Source organism: Asterias amurensis, chromosome 7 (genome assembly GCF_032118995.1).
Source record: "Asterias amurensis chromosome 7, ASM3211899v1".
NCBI classification, from domain to species: domain Eukaryota; kingdom Metazoa; phylum Echinodermata; class Asteroidea; order Forcipulatida; family Asteriidae; genus Asterias; species Asterias amurensis.
The window spans coordinates 9,213,636-9,233,604 of record NC_092654.1 but is presented as its reverse complement, the minus strand read 5'-3'; the positions used below and the strand labels follow the sequence as shown (position 1 = coordinate 9,233,604).

Genomic DNA, 19,969 nt, shown 5'->3' with positions numbered 1-19,969 from the left:
CCACGCAATTTCGAGGCATATTTGTGTTGATCATTGTATCCTACTTTTACAAAATCTTTCCAACCATATGCATTTTATAAAAAACGATTAAAAAGCTTTTTATATACCAACTCGTCCGATCCCATGCAACGTGTTCATTTAAGGACTCACGTGTCACGACAAAAATTCGAACCCACACCATGGTGACGAGACCGAATATTGAATCCCGGGTACCATGTAGCTTGACCTATTACGAGCCAGGCTGAGCCGGAAAAAGGTTACAAGTGGGATTTTAACGCGGATTTTGCATCATCACCTTGATCCATTTCTGGGTCAATTTGACACAGATTCCGGATCCTACTGATCCTCCGGAAATGGGTCAGGCTCCATGTGACCCGGATTTAAGTCAGATCCGGGTCAATTATGATCAAGGTCAATTCTGAGCCGGATCAAGTCTGACCTGGTAGTGTATTGAATGTGTGAAACTTCTTGGCATATGCATTCTCATTCTAAAGGTTCCAAATCCACATGCTCCGTTTCACTTAAGGATGCCTCATCTTGTATCTGAGAATAGGGATCATTCTGATTGGACGTGGACGGTTTCTTACGATTTTTAGTGAAAAACCCAACCAACGGTTTACGATGCAACCCGCTGATGATGAACACGACCAGCGGATTCAGGCAGGAGTTGACGTACACCAATACATGGCCAACCTCCCAGCACCTGGTAATGAATTCAAAGGACATGGAATATGGATCCATGAACAGAACATAAAGGTTAACAAACTGAATAGGAAACCAACACACGACAAAAGATATGGCAAGAATCAGCACCACCACGCTGAGTAGACGCCGTGCACGCACCGACGCCGTGTCAGCGCCGTCATTGCGAGACATCAGAGTCGACGCCATGCCAACGTAGCAGCACGAGATCACAATCACCGGTAGGACGTACGTGAGGGCGCAATACGTCGTGGTGACGGACCGTGCAAACGTACCCCACGGCGGTACAACGTAGCAGAACGAGATGTACTTCCCGAAGTGTTCCACGTTAGAGAACTTTAAGATGGGTATAGCGAAGACGATAGCTATCAGCCAAACCGCCCCAAGTATGAGGAAGGTACGTTTCACCTGCATCCGCGGCCAGCGCAAGGAGCAATAACGCTCCACACTGACTGCCGTTAGTGACGCAACGCATAGCACCTGAGCGAGCCCCCATACTGCACTGCCCAATTTGCAGAGGATTGTACCTCCAATACCACGTGGCCAAGTGCTGACGTTCCATTGGACAATGTCAAAGGGCACTGAGAAAAAGAACATGATGAGGTCAGCCACGGCTAAGTTTGCAACCAGCAGGTTGGAGATTGTGCGCATGTGCTGGTTTAAGACAATCACCTGCGGAAAAGATAGGAAGAAAGTTTACAGAAAGGTCAAGCTGTATTTAGACGTCTACCTCAGACTTTAATGAAAATAGTGTATCTATGCCTGGGAGTACACGCAGGCTACAAAGGCCACCTCCGTAGCCCCTGTTTTTTGGTTTTAGTGCCCTTTAAAAGTTTCCATTTGGCTTTCAGGTTTTCCGATGGAAGCTCTCTTTGCAAAATGAAAGTGCCCTTTCAACATGTTGAAAATGAAATTCCAGGCCTAATGTATTATATTCATTTTGGTAGAAACACTTAATACCTTTACAAACAACATCATCATCTACTACACCAATCAGAAATGGGAGGCTTCGGCACGCTTTGTTGTAGACTTAACAGGTAACAGCTGTATAAAGAGCTTAGCGACAATTAATTTTGCGATAAGATGCCATTTCTGTCATAGAAAAGCTGACCCACAGAGTATGGCCCAATTTAAACAAGACTGTAAGCACAAAAACCTGTTAAGCAAAGTATTCCATAGCAGAAACAGGTTACCAACCAAAATTACATAACGTTTGCCTTGTTGAAGCTGGTGCCCTGCTCAATTTTTGCTTAGCAAATACATATGACAAACAATAGTTTCTGCTTAAAGGAACACGTTGCCTTGGATCGGACGAGTTGGTCTATAAAAAGCGTTTGAAACCGTTTGTTATGAAATATATATGGTTAGAAAGATGTTTTAAAAGTAGAATATAATGATCCACACAAGTATCTCTCAAAATTGCACGGTTTTCTTTTTACGTCGCGAACTATCACGGTCGGCCATTTATGGGGGTCAAAATTTTGACCCCCATAAATGGCCGACCGTGTTATTGGACGAGGTAAAAAGAAAACCACGCAATTTCGAGGCATATTTGTGTAGATCATTGTATTCTACTTTTACATCATCTTTCTAACCATATGCATTTTATAATAAACGGTCAAAAACGCTTTTCAAAGACCAACTCGACCGATCCAAGGCAACGTGTTCCTTTAAAGGCATTGGACACTATTGGTATCACTTAAAATAGTTGTTAGCATAAAATTGTACCTGGTAACGAGCAATGGAGGCTCGAATGCTGTTGATGGTATAAAACATTGTGAGAAACGGCTACTTTTGAAGTAACGTAGTTTTTTAGAAAGAGCTAATTTCTCACTGAGACAGTAACATGCCCTTTATTATGTATCTGAAAGCACGTACATTTTGTGCAACAAGGGTGTTTTTGCTTTCATTATTCTCTTGCAAATTCGATGTCCAATTGAGTCCAAATTTTTACAGATTATTATAAATCTTTTTTTTTTTATTCTTTTTTTTTTACATATGTTGGGATACAGCAAGTGTGAATACTGTTCTTTGACAGTTACCAAACGTGTACAGTGCCTATGAAAGCTTTATGAACTAGTGCCCTGACTGCATGGATATCACCGTACCAGAAGTAGGGCCATGTTTACTGTGATTCCAAACACGGCCATTATGAGTACAACAGTCAGGTTCCATCGCCATGGTATCGAGAACTCATAAGACCCCGTGTAGTTTAGATAGAACGAGGCAGACGAGAAGTACATGTATTCTGCAGAAAGATAGTATAAAGCATTTTCAGAAACATTTCACTACGAAGTAATATGGTATGGCTGAACTCGCTTTAGCACCTTAACCTCTTATAATGTGCTGCATAATTGGGTCTCAGAATTAATAACTTAAATAACATATCTTTCTGTAATAATTGTATATGCCAAGCGCCCTGAGTAACTTGTTGGTAGAGACGTGCTCTATATAAAAGACTTCGATATTATTAAAGGCAGTGGACACTATTGGTAATTGTCAAAGACAAGCCTTTACAGTTGGTGTATCTCAACATATGATAAAATAACAAACCTGTGAACATTTGAGCTCAATCGGTCATCGAAGTGCGAGATAATAATGAAAGAAAAATAACCCTCGTCATACGAAGTTGTGTGCGTTTTGATAATTGATTTCGAGACCTAAAGTTCTAAATCTGAGGTATCGAAATCAAACTTGTGGAAAATTACTTCTTTCTTGAAAACTATGGCACTTCAGAGGAAGCCGTTTCTCACAATGTTGTATACCATCAACCTTTCCCCATTACTAGTCACCAAGAAAGGTTTTAGGCCAATAACTATGTTGAGTAATTACCAATAGTGTCCACTGCCTTTAAAAAAGATTGTTATGCCCCAAAGGATAACTCCGAGAAGCGTATAAACGCTCCTCAGACTGTGTATTCCTATGGATTATTCTTCCTGCCATATTTCGTAATCGCTCCGAAATCGTGAAATCTCAAACACTCGACCACAGCCCGAGTTGTTTAAAGTTTGTTGCTTAAAATAAGTTAAACAAAGTATTGGAAACAGCGCTAGTTGTTTAAAGGCAGTGGACACTATTGGTAATTACTCAAAATAATTATTTGCATAAAACCTTTCGTGGTAACGAGTAATGGGGAGAGGTTGATAGTATAAAACATTGTAAGAAACGGCTCCCTCTGAAGTAATGTAGTTTTCGAGAAAGAAGCAATTTTCCACGAATTTGATTTCGAAACCTCAGATTCACATGTTCGTGTGACAAGGGTGTTTTTTCTTTCATTATTATCTCGCAACTTCGACAAATTGAGCTCACATTTTCAAAGGTTTGTTATTTTATGCATATGTTGAGATACACCTACCGTGAGCACTAGTCTTTGAAAATAATCCAATAGTGTCCAGTGTAAACAACCCCAAAAAATGAAATTTTGAACAACAAAAAGTAATGTTTAACTCTAAACAACCCTGGTATTGTTGCTCAACAGTTTGAACAGTTGTCCATGTGCAGTTGCCTAAAATTTTAAACAAGTTATGTTTAATTTTGTTTTTACTGTGTGTGTGGGGGTGGGGGTGGAATTAAACCTTTTCGCACAAACTTGTGCCTAATAAAAGGCATCAGGCCTGAAGTCTTCTTGTTGAGTTTTTGAAATAACCTCTTTCTCAAAAAATACGTTTTATTTCAGAGGGAGCCTTTTCTCACAATGGTTTTTTAATTATTACCAACAGCTCTCCATTACTTGTTACCAAATAAGTTTTAATGCATAACTATTATTTTGAGTAAATAATAGTGTCCAGTGCCTTTAAACACATTTATTTTCGTTTCACATCTGAAGGTCGAAATTCTTTCCAGTTGAAATGTACAGACATGTGTTTTAATCATGATAGTCGATCTGAACTTCCGAATCAAAATACCACCAGACGGAACGAATGCTGGCGGGAAGGTTCCGGTGGAACTTTTAAAGGATTGGACAACAGTTTCGGTTGATATTCAAGTCATTATAAGGAACTAACTATTTGTTAGCATCATAACTTACTTGGTAACGAGCAATGGAGAGCTGTTGATAGTATAAAACATTGTGAGAAACGACTCCCTCTAAAGTAACGTTTTGAGAAAGAAGTAATTTCTCACTCAAATTATAAAAGACTTCAGCTGAAGGCTTTTATTATGCATCTGAAATCACACAAAGTAATTCAACAAGGGTGTTTTTTTATTATCAATATTCTCTTGCAAATTCGATGACCAACTGAGCCCAAATTTACACAGGTTTGTTATTATGCACGTTGGGATACACCAAGTGAGACTACTGGTCGTTGACAATAATTACCAATAATGTGTCCAGCCCCTTTAAATAGTACTACTACTACTACAATACAACTAAAACCTCTGAAGTGATCCCATCTTGGTGAAAAGTACAGCTGCAGTAGTGACCCTTGACCCGTAAATATATCACACAGCCAAGACTCTTCACAGTGGGATAGTAGTTTTGTACCTGACTGCCTCGGGAGCATAGAGCAAGAGGGAACTAAGCAAGGCTTCGCACGCCCACATAGGCCAATTAACCTTCTGACAAAATGATTTACAAAAACGATGTGAACATTAATTTGTTGTTCGCGGTGTCAGAGGGGGTTTTTCTTCTTAGAAATCCCCCAACTTAATTATCATAAGTCAAGCAGAACGTTGTTGAAAGGAGCGACAAAACCGTTGGCTTGTGTGGTGATCGAATCGCAATGCAGGCACTTGCATAACTTACTGCTTAGCTGGGCCCAGTTTCATAGAGCTGCTTTAAGCACAAAAAAGTAGCTAAGCATTACCAAGTTATGCTTAACAGAATAAGGCTACCAGCCAAGCTATTAGGTCATTATGTTAAATTTGAGACGTGTATCCTCTCATTTCTGCTTAGCAGACAATATTGTTAAGCAACATTTTAGACTATGAAATTGGGCCCAGAATTGAACTGCAACAAGATGTGGTGGCAGACTTTCAAAAATGGATTTCGTTTAAACTTTGCACAAGTGAAGGCCATCAACCAAAATGTAAAAATAAAGCATAAGTTTTGCATTTACACCTTCGTTGCCATGGCAACGGTCAAAAGTAGAAATTACCATATTTCACCTAATTTAGCTCTTTTCATGAGTAAAAATTACCCAAAATTGAGAGCTCCACTGTGTAAAAACAAAATAGTGGACCTACCTCTCAGCTGGATATGATAAATATGCATCCTTAATATTTCCAAAAATGCGTTTGACAAAAGTACAGTTAATTGTGAATGGAAGATTCCATTATTTCAAAAGGGGTTTTTTGAGGAAAAGTCAATTTGGGAAATACAGGGGGTTGCTAAAATTGTTAGAAGTCCCAAAGTGGCATATTTAGGAAAGTTTTGCTTCCAGGCATGAAAGATAAGATACTGGTCTGTGAGAATTTCAAAAAAAAAGTTTTGGTATTTGTTGTACTGGGGAGCAGTGCTGCCATAAACTTCGTCCTGTTTTGGAAAAAAATGTGTTTATTTTCAAATTGTTTAACAAAAAAATATGAATTTTTGTTTTAATGGATTTTGTTTACTCTTTGCACATATTAATTCCTTCAACCAAAGTGTAAAAAGAAAGCATAGTTTTTACATTGCACTTTGGTTGCCATGACAACGGTTAAAAATAAGAAAATTGCCATATTTCACCTAATTTAGCTCTTTTCTGAAAATTACCCAAAGTTGAAGGCTTCACTGTGTAAAGACCAAATATATTACCTGCCTTTCAACTGAATATGGTAAATATACACCCTTGGTCTTTCCAAAAGTGCACCGGACACAGGTACAGTCAATTGTAAATGGAATAATCCATTATTTCAAAAAGGGGTGTTTTGAACAAAGTTCAATTTGGGAAATAGAGGGGGTTGCTAAGTTTGTCCGAAAAGTAGCATATTTAGGAAAGTTGGGCAACCAGGCTTGAAAGATAAGATACTGGTCTGTAGGAATTTCAAAAAATGTTTTGGTATTTGTTGAACTGGGGAGCAGTGTTGTCAGAAGCTTCATGCTTTTTGGCGACTGTATAGATTTAAAGTTGTAAAATAATGCTCTTTTTATGACTTTCTACATGCTTAATAATGATGAAGACTGACAAAATATCAGGACAAAATATAATAAAGCATCTTATGACAACATAACTCCCAGTTGTATAAAACAGGCATCACATAATTAAAAAAGAAAGTTTTTGTATTTTTTGAACTGTGGAGTAGTGTTGCCAGAAACTTCATGCCTTTAAAAAAAAGGGTGTATTTTGCAAATTTCATAATCATATGAAAAAAATAATGCTCTCTTATTACTTTTTACACGCTGAACAATGATGTTGATTGAAAAAAAACAGGCACACAATAGAGCAAAGCAACTTACAAGTATAAAAATATAACTCTCAATTGTATAAACATGCATCACAAAGAGATTCTGTGGTATGTTTGTGGTCATTTACGTTTGGCTATAGCAGCTATACAATCTTGACAAAATGGACGTTCACAGCTCTTCGTTTTAACATCAAAAATGTTTAACACGCCCTTAACACTGCACAGAGGCATCACATAATCAGTGACTGCGTGTACAATTAATGGTTATGTAAATCAATTAATTTCCAAGTTCCCTAATGGAACATAGCCGGATAACACTATTACCAGCCGAATTAGCTTGGGGTGAGTCTTCGAACTATACATTGTATACAGTTATATTTTTTATACTTGTAAGCTGCTTTGCTTTTTTTTTTTTTTCAATCAACATCATTGTTCAGCATGTAAGAAATGCCAATAAAGAGAATTAATTTGTTCTATTTTTTTTCTTCAAATTTTACCATGTTGAGGCAGTGTCACTACATGATACAGCTGCCTATTTGTGCTCCCCAGACATGAAAACACAAATAATCGCCCAATCACAACCGAAATGGCAAATATTCCCTAAAGGTGACTGAAGACAGCACAAACTTTCCTACTATTAATGATGTGCAAAAAAATAAAACAAGTTAAAAATGCATTTTTTTAGGCAGTACTTTTACAACAGGATACAATTGCCCAAGTTTTTCTCAAAAGTTTTTCTCAAAATGGAAGGACCAATGTTGGCCCGAAATACAACCGAAAGGAAAACATTCTGGGACCCCTGGCAAATTGTCATTTTGAGGGCCAAAAATAGGGTAAAAATGTTGATTTTGCAAATTTCTAAAAACATGCGCTAATGATGTTCTAAAAATAGCATTAGGGTAAAAGTTAAAGCAATAATTTGTTTGTCTCAAGTTAAGCATAGGACGACTCAATGTATTGATGTGAAAGGTTTTATGAAAAAAGAATGCACATTGGTTGGGTGGAGTTGCAAATATATGCTAAAATACAGTTTTTTGACCCCAAAATTGGCAAAAAATAGCCAAAACACAAATGAGCTGTTACCATGGCAACGGGCTATATAAGGATTTCAAAAGTTTAGTTTGTTTGAATGCACCTCAAGTCCCTTCCACCCATAAGGTTTTACAACAAAAAAAAATCCTGATATTTTTACCTAATAATAATGTACAATTTTTTGCCATTTGTTGCGTTTTTGCCCTGCCAAAGTGCTAACTTTCCGGCAAAACTGTGTTCGCGCACTTAAAATACCAAAACATTTTATTGCATTTTTATGTAGGTTGGTACCTTATCTTCCAACTATAAAAGTGTCATAATCCACAAAGTGCCACTTTCGGACTTATGGCTCAATTCGATACCCCTATTTTTCTCTATAAGAAAATATGGCAAAAACACCCCTATTTGAAATAGTGGTTTGATCCAAAGTTGATCGCACACTTAATTTTTAAAAACATTTTCTGAAAGAGTAAACATGGTTGTGCAACATGTGTGAAAGAAAAACTTCAATGTTTTCCCATTTAGACGTACCAGTGCTTTCAATTTACCTATATTTTAACTCTTAAAAAAGGTAAAAACTTGGAAAATTTGCTGAAAATCTTATTTTGGCCGTAACCATGGCAACCAATGTCTGATATAACTTTATTTTCTCGACTTTTGTGTATTGTGTACCCATACCTACTCATACATGGAGCCTTGCCAAAATCAATTTTTTGAAGTCTGCCAACATTTTAAAAATATCTTTGATTTTTACAGCAACCCAGTCTTAAAGCTTAGTTCGATTAGGTCCTATAACAGATCACCTCCAAGCTCAGACATACTGGAATTTCTATAGTGCCATGCTCACCACGCCCACGTCAGTGTGTTGTTAAAAAAAACTATGAACGCACGTGAGACCCTAGTACACACTTACTGTAAAGAGAAGGGGTTCGCCCTGGTGCGTCTGGCAGTGGGTTTATCTTCAATCGTGAAGAATGCTAATGCAATCTGAAGGTCTATGCATCACAATGGCGCTGTCATCAAAGCCCATACAAGGAAAGTACTCAGACCATGGAGGAATTCCTCCATATTCAGACCAAGCACAACAAATCTTCTACACTAGTATTGATTCGGATAATGGTGAAGACGTGTACAGAATCAGGCGACGTGTAACACCACAAGACCCTAGCCGTTTTGAGGTATGGACGGTGGATTCTAGCTAGGAGTGTACCGTTTGGTTCGGGTGTCTGCAGACAAGTTGATTTACCCATACCTATAACCAAAGATTATAGAGCGCCGCAACGCTCTATAATCTTTGCTATAACCAAGTGTCATAGTGTTGTGTTCGGAGGTCCACCATATTATCTCATAATGACTTGTGGAGATAGATAGGACCATTGGAGATAGAGGACCATTCTAACTCCACGATAAGGACGACTGTGAACACTGAAGGAACAGAACTTACCGCTTTCGCCGTCTTTAACATTTTCGTCCTCCATGATGAGTGAATGAGTTTAGAATCCACAAGATTTGGCGCAGTTACTCTCGATTCTACATAACCGCCGCCCAGCAGGACACGAACTACACTAAACTTAGGCATGTAGTCTTGATTTGCGACGGCTGTCCGCAACACGAATTACTGTATGCAGCTCCCTCTACCGGTTGGTAGTACACCAACGGGGTCGCAAATCAAGACCGTGCTACTGTCATTATATCCTTGGTACAATTTCATAAAGCCTATGAGCACAAAAACTTCCTAAGCTCGTAACTTAAAGTCACCTGGAAGTGGTATTTTTTTCAAAATAAAGCTTTTGTCACTAATATATGTGTTTTGATGAGTGGAATGTGAATAAACAGTTAACCAAGGTTTTAAACAATCAGTTCTTATGTTGTTTACAAATTTAAGAGTAGACCCCGACCCGAGAGGGCGCTGTTCGTGACGTCAATCGAGGCAGACTTTGCCTGTAATGCGTAGAGTAAACACAATTGCAAAGTACATGTACGGACCAAGTCGTGAGTTTGTACGTTTAAAAAAAAAATTGTTTTTTTTTTTTTTTTTTTTTTTTCCGGCAATGCCGACCAGGTATATTGCTGCTGAATGCAGAAAAACACTTTTTGAAATGTACCAACTCACGACTTGGACATACATGTACTTTGCACGTCTGTTTACTATACGCATTGCAGGCAAAGTCTGCCTCGATTGACGTCACTAAAGGGGTAGGCGGAGTCAGCCCCCCAAACAACTTTATATATTTTTTAAACATATAAATCGTGACAAACAATTACAAAAAAAATTGTTTATTGTTCGTAAGCATATACTCTTATGTTTGAAAGAAAAAAAATTATATTTCCAGGTGACTTTACGGTCATGTATTACAAAATGATAACTGTAAGCAAAAAGCATGGAAAGAAATTAAGACAGAATATTATTGTTAATCAAAAAACAGACAGTTTAAGTTTAAAGAGTAGCAACCATATGTTAAAGCCATTGGACATTTTCGGAACAGAATTTTTTTTTAAGTTCACAGATTTACAAATAACTTACAGGGTTTACAGAAGGTAATGGTGAAAGACTTCTCTTGAAATATTATTCCATGAAATGCTTTACTTTTAGAGAAAACATTAAAACAATATCAATTCTCGATATCGAGAATTACGGATTTATTTTAAACACATGTCATGACACGGCGAAACGTGCGGAAACAAGGGTGGGTTTTCCCGTTATTTTCTCCCGACTCCGATGACCAATTGAGCCTAAATTTTCACAGGTTTGTGATTTTATATATAAGTTGTGATACACGAAGTGTGGGCCTTGGACAATACTGTTTACCGAAAGTGTCCAATGGCTTTATAAGCAACATATTTGGAAGCGTGTACGAAAAGAGTAACCTTGCATACCTCTTCTGGCAGTTATACAAAATAACAGATGTCGACAGGTTTTGAGAAGTGCCTCCTTTATTCATATAACAAAATTATAAAGATCAGACAACCTCCATATAAGATGTATTGTTTTTGGTACAAATCTCGCCTGCAGGACAGTCCAGGCTTTGTGGCTCTTTTTCAAACATGTGATGTCACAGACATGGTATATTCAGTGACCGACCCTTCCATGTGAACTTAAAGACCATACAAATGGTACCAATAACTTTCACCATTTTAAACAATGTATGACTATTAGTAGAAATAACCCAAATTTAGTCATGTAATAATTTTTATGTTCCCGAATTTTTTTATGAAAAAGTGCTTCGGGTCTGCCTGCGCGCAGCCAAAACTCAAACAAAAGCAGTCGGGTGCATTTTGAGAAAGGCTGCAAAGGTGATGTCACTGGACGTGGGAGATAACCAAACGACCGTTTACTGCGCCGCGGATAAGCCGTGTGTAGTACATGGTGTACATTTGGAATTTGCGAAACGCAAGTACAGAGATTTGCTGTTTTGCCATAAAATGGGATGAAAGTGTAAAAAGGCCTAGATATAGGACATTATACACATCCTTAAAGGCAGTGGACACTATTGGTAATTACTATAAAAAAAAATTATTAGCATAAAACCTTCCTTCATGGTGACGAGTAATGGGGAGAGGTTGATGGTATAAAATATTGTGAGAAACGGCTCCCTCTGAAGTGACATAGTTTTCGAGAAAGAACTAATTTTAATTTTCACAGGTTTGTTATTTTATGCATGTTGAGATACACAAAGTGAGAAGACTGGTCTATGACAATTACCAATAGTGTCCAGTGTCCTAAACGCTCTGAAAAGAAAATAATTCCCTCATATTTCCCAGGATCTTATAATAAGAAACCAAAATTGTCAAAGTATGCTGTTTTGCCAAAGGAAGGGCCGTGATGATGTTGCAATAAAAGCCCGGTGATCCGAACTCATCCAAAGTCAATTAAATGCACTGGACACCTTTAGTATTGTCAAAGACCAGTATCCCCCTTGGTGTATCCCAACATGTACATAAAATAACACATCTGTGGAAATTTGGACTCAATTGTTCATCGAAGTGGCAAATATAATAATGAAAGAACCCATGTTTGATTTCTCTGTTTCAAAAAATTTCAATGCTATTTTTAAATATTTGCAAAAAATAATTAAAAAATGGCTGCTATTTTTGTGCATAGTATTTATGGTTTCAATAATTGTCTAACCTTGTTTGGCAAAAATCTGGGCTGTGACGTTGCAATAGAAAGGCCTATATTTCGACATGACAGAACCATTCCAACAAAATGTAATTTCCCGCGATAAACTATTTTGTAACGTCTGCGTCGTTGCGTAAAGGATCCCCTCTCCATCTCGAAATACTTTTAACCAAGAAATAGTGTAACTTCATCTCTTTGCCACGCGAAGTAAATTATTTCAAGGCAAGTATACATACAGCATATCCATACTCCGATCACACAAGTAGCAAAACAAATTATTTCAACTTCTCCAGTGTGCAATATTGTGAGCGATCGAAACTTGATTGTCAATTTTCATAATTTGTATCAAACAGCAAGTATTCTCACATGGTGTATTTCAAAATATGCATAGTAATAGCCTTGCTCAAGGCAGTCGAATTATTCACTCCGAAAAAAGACCGCCGCTGTATAAAAACCCACCCGTATTCACTGTGCGTAAATCGCACGACACGATGCCCCCGTACACTAACCGCATGCCGCATGTGGTTAGTGGTACAAGTGCGGATGACTTTATGGGCACAGTAGTCGTACGATGTGACAGTGTGTATACGGGTGGGTCATGCGGTGTGATCGCACGCACCACGCACAGGGTATACGGGTGGGTTTACATCGGCGTCTTTTCGGAGCGAATAATGCGACTGCCTTGAGCAAGGCTAGCATAGTAACAACTTTGTGAACATTTTGACTCAATTACAAGAGAATAAAGAAAGAAAAGCACTCTTGGTTGTACAAATGTGTGTGCTGTCAGATGCCCAATAAAAAGGCTTCAGAACTGAATATAGTTTTTTATTTAATTGAAAGTTTGCAAACATCTATGATTATGAAATGCACAAGTCATAATTCAGTATCAAGACGACAATACTAATTCCACAGTCATTGTGAAAACAGCGGTTAGCTTGGTAGGATTTGAACCCACAGCCTTGTGATTGCAAGTCCTGCAAATCTGAAAACATTTTTACAGTTCGGCTGTTGACAAACTAGAGAACATTAATATCTACCAAACATTGTAGGTCCCTTTGGCAGTTTGGAGCAGCTAAGTAAATATTCTCAATGTTAATTTGACTCTTTCAATAAAACAATGATGTACGTGTACTTCGAAGTATTCTGCATCAGAAACAATTGGTTAAAGCCCGGTTCATACTTCATGCGAATGCGAATACGAAGCGAATGTTGACGTCACAAATTCGCATCGAACAATTCGCAACAGTTGAACTCTGGTCTACTCCCTTGCGAATAATCGCTGCGAAAGGAGAGTTGTGACGTCATATTCACGTCAAATTCGCTTCGCATTCGCTTTCGCATGAAGTATGAACCGGGCTTTACAGTCAAAATGAATATCATCTTTCTGTAACTCATGACAGGTTTTGACGATCTTCCCATAAAGGGAGCTCGGCAAACTCCCACTGTACTAATAACCACTAAGCTGGAAACAGCCAAATACCATTGGTTCAACGTCTATGATTATGAATTGGACGAGTCAATAGATTGTGAATCAATAACCAGTTGACATAACTTATTCTAGTCATTGTGAAATCAGCAGCTAGCTTGGTAGGAATTGAACTTACAACCTTGTGATTGCAAGTCCTGCAGCCGATTTCACGGAACACTAGGATTCATCCTATCTCGAGTTATAGGACGAGTAACCTGTCCTAACTTAGGATGGGTTAAATTGGTACAATACGTCATTATCTCATACTCGTAACGTGACGTGATGCGACGTGACATGACGTAACGTAACGTAACGTAACGTTACAACCCGACAGATCGCGCTTTTTCTTGAATTCATTTCGGTAAGCGACTGTCTGTTTATCTTGAATAGACTTGCGCAAACTAGCTAGCTGGCAATACGGCGCGCTGCTCATGGTAGCGAGGCTGGGAAATAATCGAAAACCGATCTAGTTATTTATACAGAATGAAACACAGCCAAGCAGTGTCTTTCTCCTCGTCTAATTCACAACCGCACTTTCTCCAGACAGCAAACAGTCGTTGTTCCCCAAGTAGACAAACCACGTGCACGACGACTCTTTCAGGCAGGCGGTAGCACACCGGAGTCGGGATCGGCATCCTTTGATCGTCTTTAAAACAAAACGATCGTGTGTTGTGTCATCAGCCGAGACCATAGAATAGTCTGAAGACTTCATCATGTGGTGGCCTGAGGATGCTGATGATATCGTGTAACTAGAACTGTATCCACGGTAGCAAACAGAACTATTGTTACTGCACATCAGTAAATCTTGCTCACTTGTTGTTTTTGTTGTTTGAACATGGGGTGACCCCGATGGTGTCACTGCACTTGAGGGCAGAACATCAGTAGAAGGCGGTGATGCCGGTGAAGTACCTATGAATTGTACAAGACAATTATATCAGAAGAATAAGTTATTGGTATTTGACCGACATTCTCCCGTAATATAACAATTCAGAAACATTGTGCTTGTAGATATCATGTTAATAAAACTTATTTGATCAAAATTTATTTTTATTCTTACAAAGTATCGTGGATTTTTTAACAAGTAAAGAGAGTGTTATAGTATGAGTTACTATTGCTTCTGCACATTAGTAATTCTTATTTACTTGTTGCTGTTTGTACATGGGGTGACCCTGATGGTGTCGCAGCACTAGATGGTAGAACAGCAGTAGTAGGCGGTGATGCCGGGGAAGTACCTATGAACAAGAAAATTATATAGAAAGAACTATTGGCCTTTGACCAATTTTCCCTTAGCAATTCAGAAACATTTTGTGCTAGTAGATTTCATGTTATTATGTTAGATTTGCATCGGGGATAAAGAATATCAATTTTGGTTTTACCCGTATACACCGATGTGTGCCAGCACGGATATACTCAGTACTTTCCCCGAGTTCTGTAACAAAAATCACAGGCATATTCCTCGGGTGGGATTCAAACCCACGGCTTTGCAATTCTATACCAACTAGTCCACCGATATTGCCAAGTAGCTAGATGCAGTTCGAATCCTCGCAGTGCGAAGATATCATGTTCATAAAACAAAACTTAGCAAAATTGTTTTGAAATGTAGCGTGGGTTTCTAAACAAGTAAAAGAGAGAGTTTGTAATAGTATTATTATCATTGCTATATATTTCCGGTTTTGAAACCATGAATGCCTCATTAACCACTTTAGCTCGCAAGCCTGGGAAACACCTGGGTTAACCCCACTCTTCAGAACCGTACTTATTATCGTTGAACGACGTATATAGAAGGCAAAATGGAGCCATATACCGTAATGGTCAACCATTATAACGCAAATGAGTCTGGTACATTCCTGAAATTGGTCTTTTTGCAAAGAGGCCGAGTACATTTAGGTCGTTAAAAAGATGTGTAATTAAGCTAATGATAAACGAGCTCATAATACTACATTCTGAACAAATTCTCAGAAGTTTTCTTTCTATTCTACATTTTTAAATTTGTGTCTCCTATTTTTGTTTCTAAAGATTAAACAAAAAGTTGCCCTTCGCTTAATTGGTTTTTGGTTTTCTGTTGCGGACTGAAAAACCAATGACCAACCGATGAGCATGTAAGGGCCGTGTCCGATTTAGCGGCTACAGCTACGGCTACGGCTAGATTTCCGCGTCGTCGTGCATTGAAGTACAGAACGTCCTTAGCAACACACTTAGCAACAGTCGTAGCCGAATAGTAGCCGCTAATTCGGTATAAATAAAAACTCCCGAGTTAGAATAGAACTGGATTCAGGTCCCGTGGTGACCTGACTCATTTTGGGTCAGTGACCTGGAATCTGAGTAAAAATGGGTTAAACGCAGAATCCTATATAAACATTACATTTTTATTACTACTTTCCGAGTCAGCCTGACCCACAAATGGATCAAGCAATCCGGGTCAAATCTGATCCGGGGGGTTTGTCTATATAGAGTGTCTGATTAGAGAGGTTTTGCAAGCGTGTGGATACAGATACAGATACGGATATGATAACCGTATCCGTTCACATCAGCCACGTGTTGAATTTTGTTTCGCAAACTATAGGTATGTTTCACTTGAGTGCACTCTCGCATTCATCATGAGCGCTGCACACTGCATTTTCTCATCGTTTTGCTTGCAATGACTAACAATTTTGTATCTATATCAAGCACGATACTAGTGAAAGCAATTCCGTGGGAAATGTTTTTGATGCAACTGTTAAAATACAACTAAAAGTCTGCAAACAGTATCCGTTTTCGGCGTGTATATGAGCTCCCGTATCCGTTGCTAACGTGTGTGCAAAATACGATAGTCGCGCGGATACGCGTCACGTGAACACAAAATGTCGACGTATCGGTATCATCTGTATGTGTATCCGTAGACTTGCGAAACCTCTCTAATGTAAAATGTCGTGTACCCTCTTGCTCGCAGATGTAGAACCAAGATTTAGTGCACTGATCTGACTTCCATCTCTGATTATCTAAATTCATAGTGGAACAGTCGCTACGGCCAGCCTCTCTCATCCAGTACCAGCCTAAAGTCGCACCGACGCCCATCGCTGCCTGTCGCAATAGATCCTTCTCCCCGGTAGTGTCTAGCAGGGCAATGTGCCTGCCTGGGACTCTGGCACACCGTGCCACTGCGTCGTCCCAAGTCCGTTTGGTTTCCTTTTCTAGGATACTGTATGTAGACACTGACGAACACTCTGTGGTGTGTGAATAAAAAAGTGTCAAGGCTTCCTTGTTTTTTTCATCTCTGCAAAATCGTAAACGCAAATTAATGATTGACTTTTTTTTTACGATCATCGGAGCCGTAATAACACCAAAGCTCTTTTATTCCCATTGAATACAACCCTGAGGAGGTACCAGGGATGTTTTTACCCCAGCGGGCGTTCACACTGCACGTTTCAAGAATACCCGGACCCCTACTCCAGAGCAGGGGTGGCTATTCCCCGGGGTATGTCCATTTGCCGGGGCAGACCGGGACAAGACCGGGGGGGGGGGGGATCGATCATAATGTGAAAAGGTTGGCCGTTTTTCCCAGGGGACAATCCCGGGGACAACGCCGGAGAATAGAGTAGTGTGAAAGGGGCTTTAGTTGTCCGGTGCATTGTCTTTCGTTAAACTCATCTACTCAGCGGTTGTGGAAACAATTAAAAGAAAAGTTCCTGACGGGGTTTTTGCAGACTTTTTGTTTGAAGAAAGAGGGAAAAGGTATTGAAAAGGATCAAAATGTTCCCTTAAGAAATAATAATTACGTTTATTAAAGTAAAACTCAGGAGGTGTTTGTTTTGGTAGTCACTATTGTGGCTCAAATTAGAGATATACATAACAAGACATAAGATATTTTTTGTTTAAGACGTACACAAAGCTGTTTTTATTTCACTATATGATTATACGATCCAGGTTCCAAATCTATTGACCAAATTTTAGACAGTATCACGTCCCAATTGACTCTAATAGACACCCAAATTCTTACCATATAAAACTCAGCCTGACTTGAAGCCTGACACAACTTTTACACAGACCATCTTATCCTAACTCTGGTCAAACATTGACCATTATCCTGACCCTATAACTTAACTATGAACCACCATTAAAGGGAAGGTACACGTTTGGTAATTACAAATCTGACTTGGTAACGAGCATTGTAGAGCTGTTGATAGTATACAACATTGTGAGAAACGGCTCCCTCTGAAGTAGCAAAGATTTTGAGAAAGAGTTAATTTCTCACTAAAATAATAAAAGACTTCTAGCCAGAAGTCTTTTATTCCTATCTGAAAGCACACAAATTCGTCCAACAAGGGTGTTGTTTCTCTCATCATTTTCTCGCAACTTCGATGACCAATTGAGCTCAAACTTTCACAGGTTTGTTATCTAATGCTTATGTTGGAATACACCGAGTGAGAAGACTGGTCTTTGACAATTACCAAACGTGTACCTTCCTTTAAACCAATAAACTGATTAATTTAATAGGCTACAGTTTCCAAACCTATACTTTAAAGTGGGTCCAAATTCATAAAGCTGTTAGTTAAGCAGAACAAAAACTACTTGGCGGTAAATTAATTTGCTTAGCAACAATTAAGTGGGACACAGCCACATCAATGTACACTTATTAAAAAAATTCTAGTATTATGTTTTGTTTTGTATTTAGCAAGTTTGTGTGCTTTTTGAAACTGGGCTCTGGTCTATAGGCCCACTCCGGTCCCGCTATGTTCTCAAAATTGTACAACGGTGTTTTATTCAATCTCGAGAAAGCCTATCAGAGTATGCTTTAGACCCCAAATGTTGACAAAGGCACAGAAAGAGGCATGTGGATGTTTGATAGGAAAAACATTCCGTGCTGCTTTCTTCTCTTTGTTAAAGGCACTGGACACGTTTGTTATCTAAGCATAAAAACGTTACACTAGGTAACCCGCAATGGAGAGCTGTACACTATGAGAACGTCGCAAAATGGTGCTATAGGGATACGCGTGTATTTTAAGCTGCGCCGTGGTTCGCCAGAGAAAACATTGAAGCGTGTAGCTAGTTTTTATAAACCTTGAGGTTTGGGCTTATTTTGTAGTGTGATAATTACGAAAAATTCAGACGTGTCAAAACATACATAGCCATGATAAACAAACAACTATAAACATAACGCTGAAATAGCATCGATTGTTTCACTCAAGTAGCGCAGTAAAATTTTACGCGGTTTACACAATTAATCACATATTGTTTTTGTTTTTTTTAAACTGCTAATAGGCCTTGTATAATTCGTGTTTAATGTCTCGGAATAAATTTGTTTTGTACGGATAAAGGTACGTCACACATGTTTTAAGCAAACAAACACATCTACAGTAATACACAATAGTGGCTTCTTATAGCACGCATGTCGGTCACTCAGTGACGCCCAATGCACTTTAGATGTACAGCATTTTGCAACGTGTGGGACTACGTTTTGAATTAACGAGATATGCTCCATGTTCATATCACCATGCAATGGTTTACAAAACGCTGTGGAGCAATACGCTGCCAATAAAACAGGAACACCGGGAACACTCTTTTCGATAGTGCACTGGTTTTGAATGTGCGTTACAAGACACACGGGACCAACGGCTTCACGTCTCTTCCGAAGGACGAAGCAATGGCTAAGTGTCTTGCTCAAGGGACACACGTGTCACGACTGGGACTCGAACCCACACAAGTGCATAAGTGAAACAGTTTGACGATCCGACGTTAATTATACTTTCTGATACATGATTGTCTATAGATTGGCTCATTAACTATTATCGTCATTAAGTTATCTTTAGAAAACTACCTTTATATTCCTGACAAACTAAATTTAACTGGTGCAAACTGCTTTCAAACATGTGGTAAAAATGCACATAATACTTAATGGCCTGACGTTTTGACCCTAGCAGAGTCTAAAGGCTCGAAACGTCAGGCCTTTGACATCAGACCATTGTATGCATTGAATGTAATCCTACAGGAAAGATTTGATCGTTTTAACATTATATGCCTTTACTTCTTCCTCTTTCTTCGAAGGCAACAAAATTATTGTCTGCATAAAAAAAAAAACGGGGAGAGAGGTGAGACTACCTGAATTGGGAAGGATTGGAAACAGTAATACTAGCTTTCTGGCAGTCTGCTACTCGAATCTACAACCCTCGTTTCGGGTCCTAGTCATGCATCTAGATCGAATCGGAGTCTCGCTTGAGTCACTCAGGTCGAATCAGACTCCGAATCACGAGTGACAAGGGTCAAGTCAGAGTTGGGTTTTAAAACAAGGGTTTGAGTAATGAGTCACGAGTCACGAGTCGCAAGGGTCTGATTCGAGTCCGAGTATT

General features: G+C 38.9%; 2 protein-coding genes across 3 annotated transcripts; both read right to left on the bottom strand.

Moving 5' to 3' along the window:
• Positions 1-51: 51 nt before the first annotated feature.
• Positions 52-9,625, bottom strand: LOC139939738 (neuropeptide CCHamide-1 receptor-like). Of its 2 annotated transcripts, XM_071935835.1 has the most exons (3): positions 9,503-9,625; positions 2,811-2,950; positions 52-1,374 (listed from the first exon to the last, which is right to left on the bottom strand). In XM_071935835.1, exons 1-3 carry the CDS (start codon positions 9,534-9,536, stop codon positions 484-486), a joined length of 1,065 nt encoding a protein of 354 aa, XP_071791936.1. In that variant the 5' UTR covers positions 9,537-9,625; the 3' UTR covers positions 52-483. The 2 variants fall into 2 exon arrangements, with proteins under 2 accessions (XP_071791936.1, XP_071791937.1); XM_071935836.1 differs by lacking the exon at positions 2,811-2,950 and having other exon boundaries at positions 9,503-9,611.
• A 4,538-nt stretch (positions 9,626-14,163) lies between these two features.
• LOC139939559 (uncharacterized) lies at positions 14,164-16,700 on the bottom strand. The gene is made up of 3 exons (XM_071935558.1): positions 16,562-16,700; positions 14,789-14,878; positions 14,164-14,555 (listed from the first exon to the last, which is right to left on the bottom strand). Exons 1-3 carry the CDS (start codon positions 16,698-16,700, stop codon positions 14,164-14,166), a joined length of 621 nt encoding a protein of 206 aa, XP_071791659.1.
• Between the last annotated feature and the right edge of the window lie 3,269 nt (positions 16,701-19,969).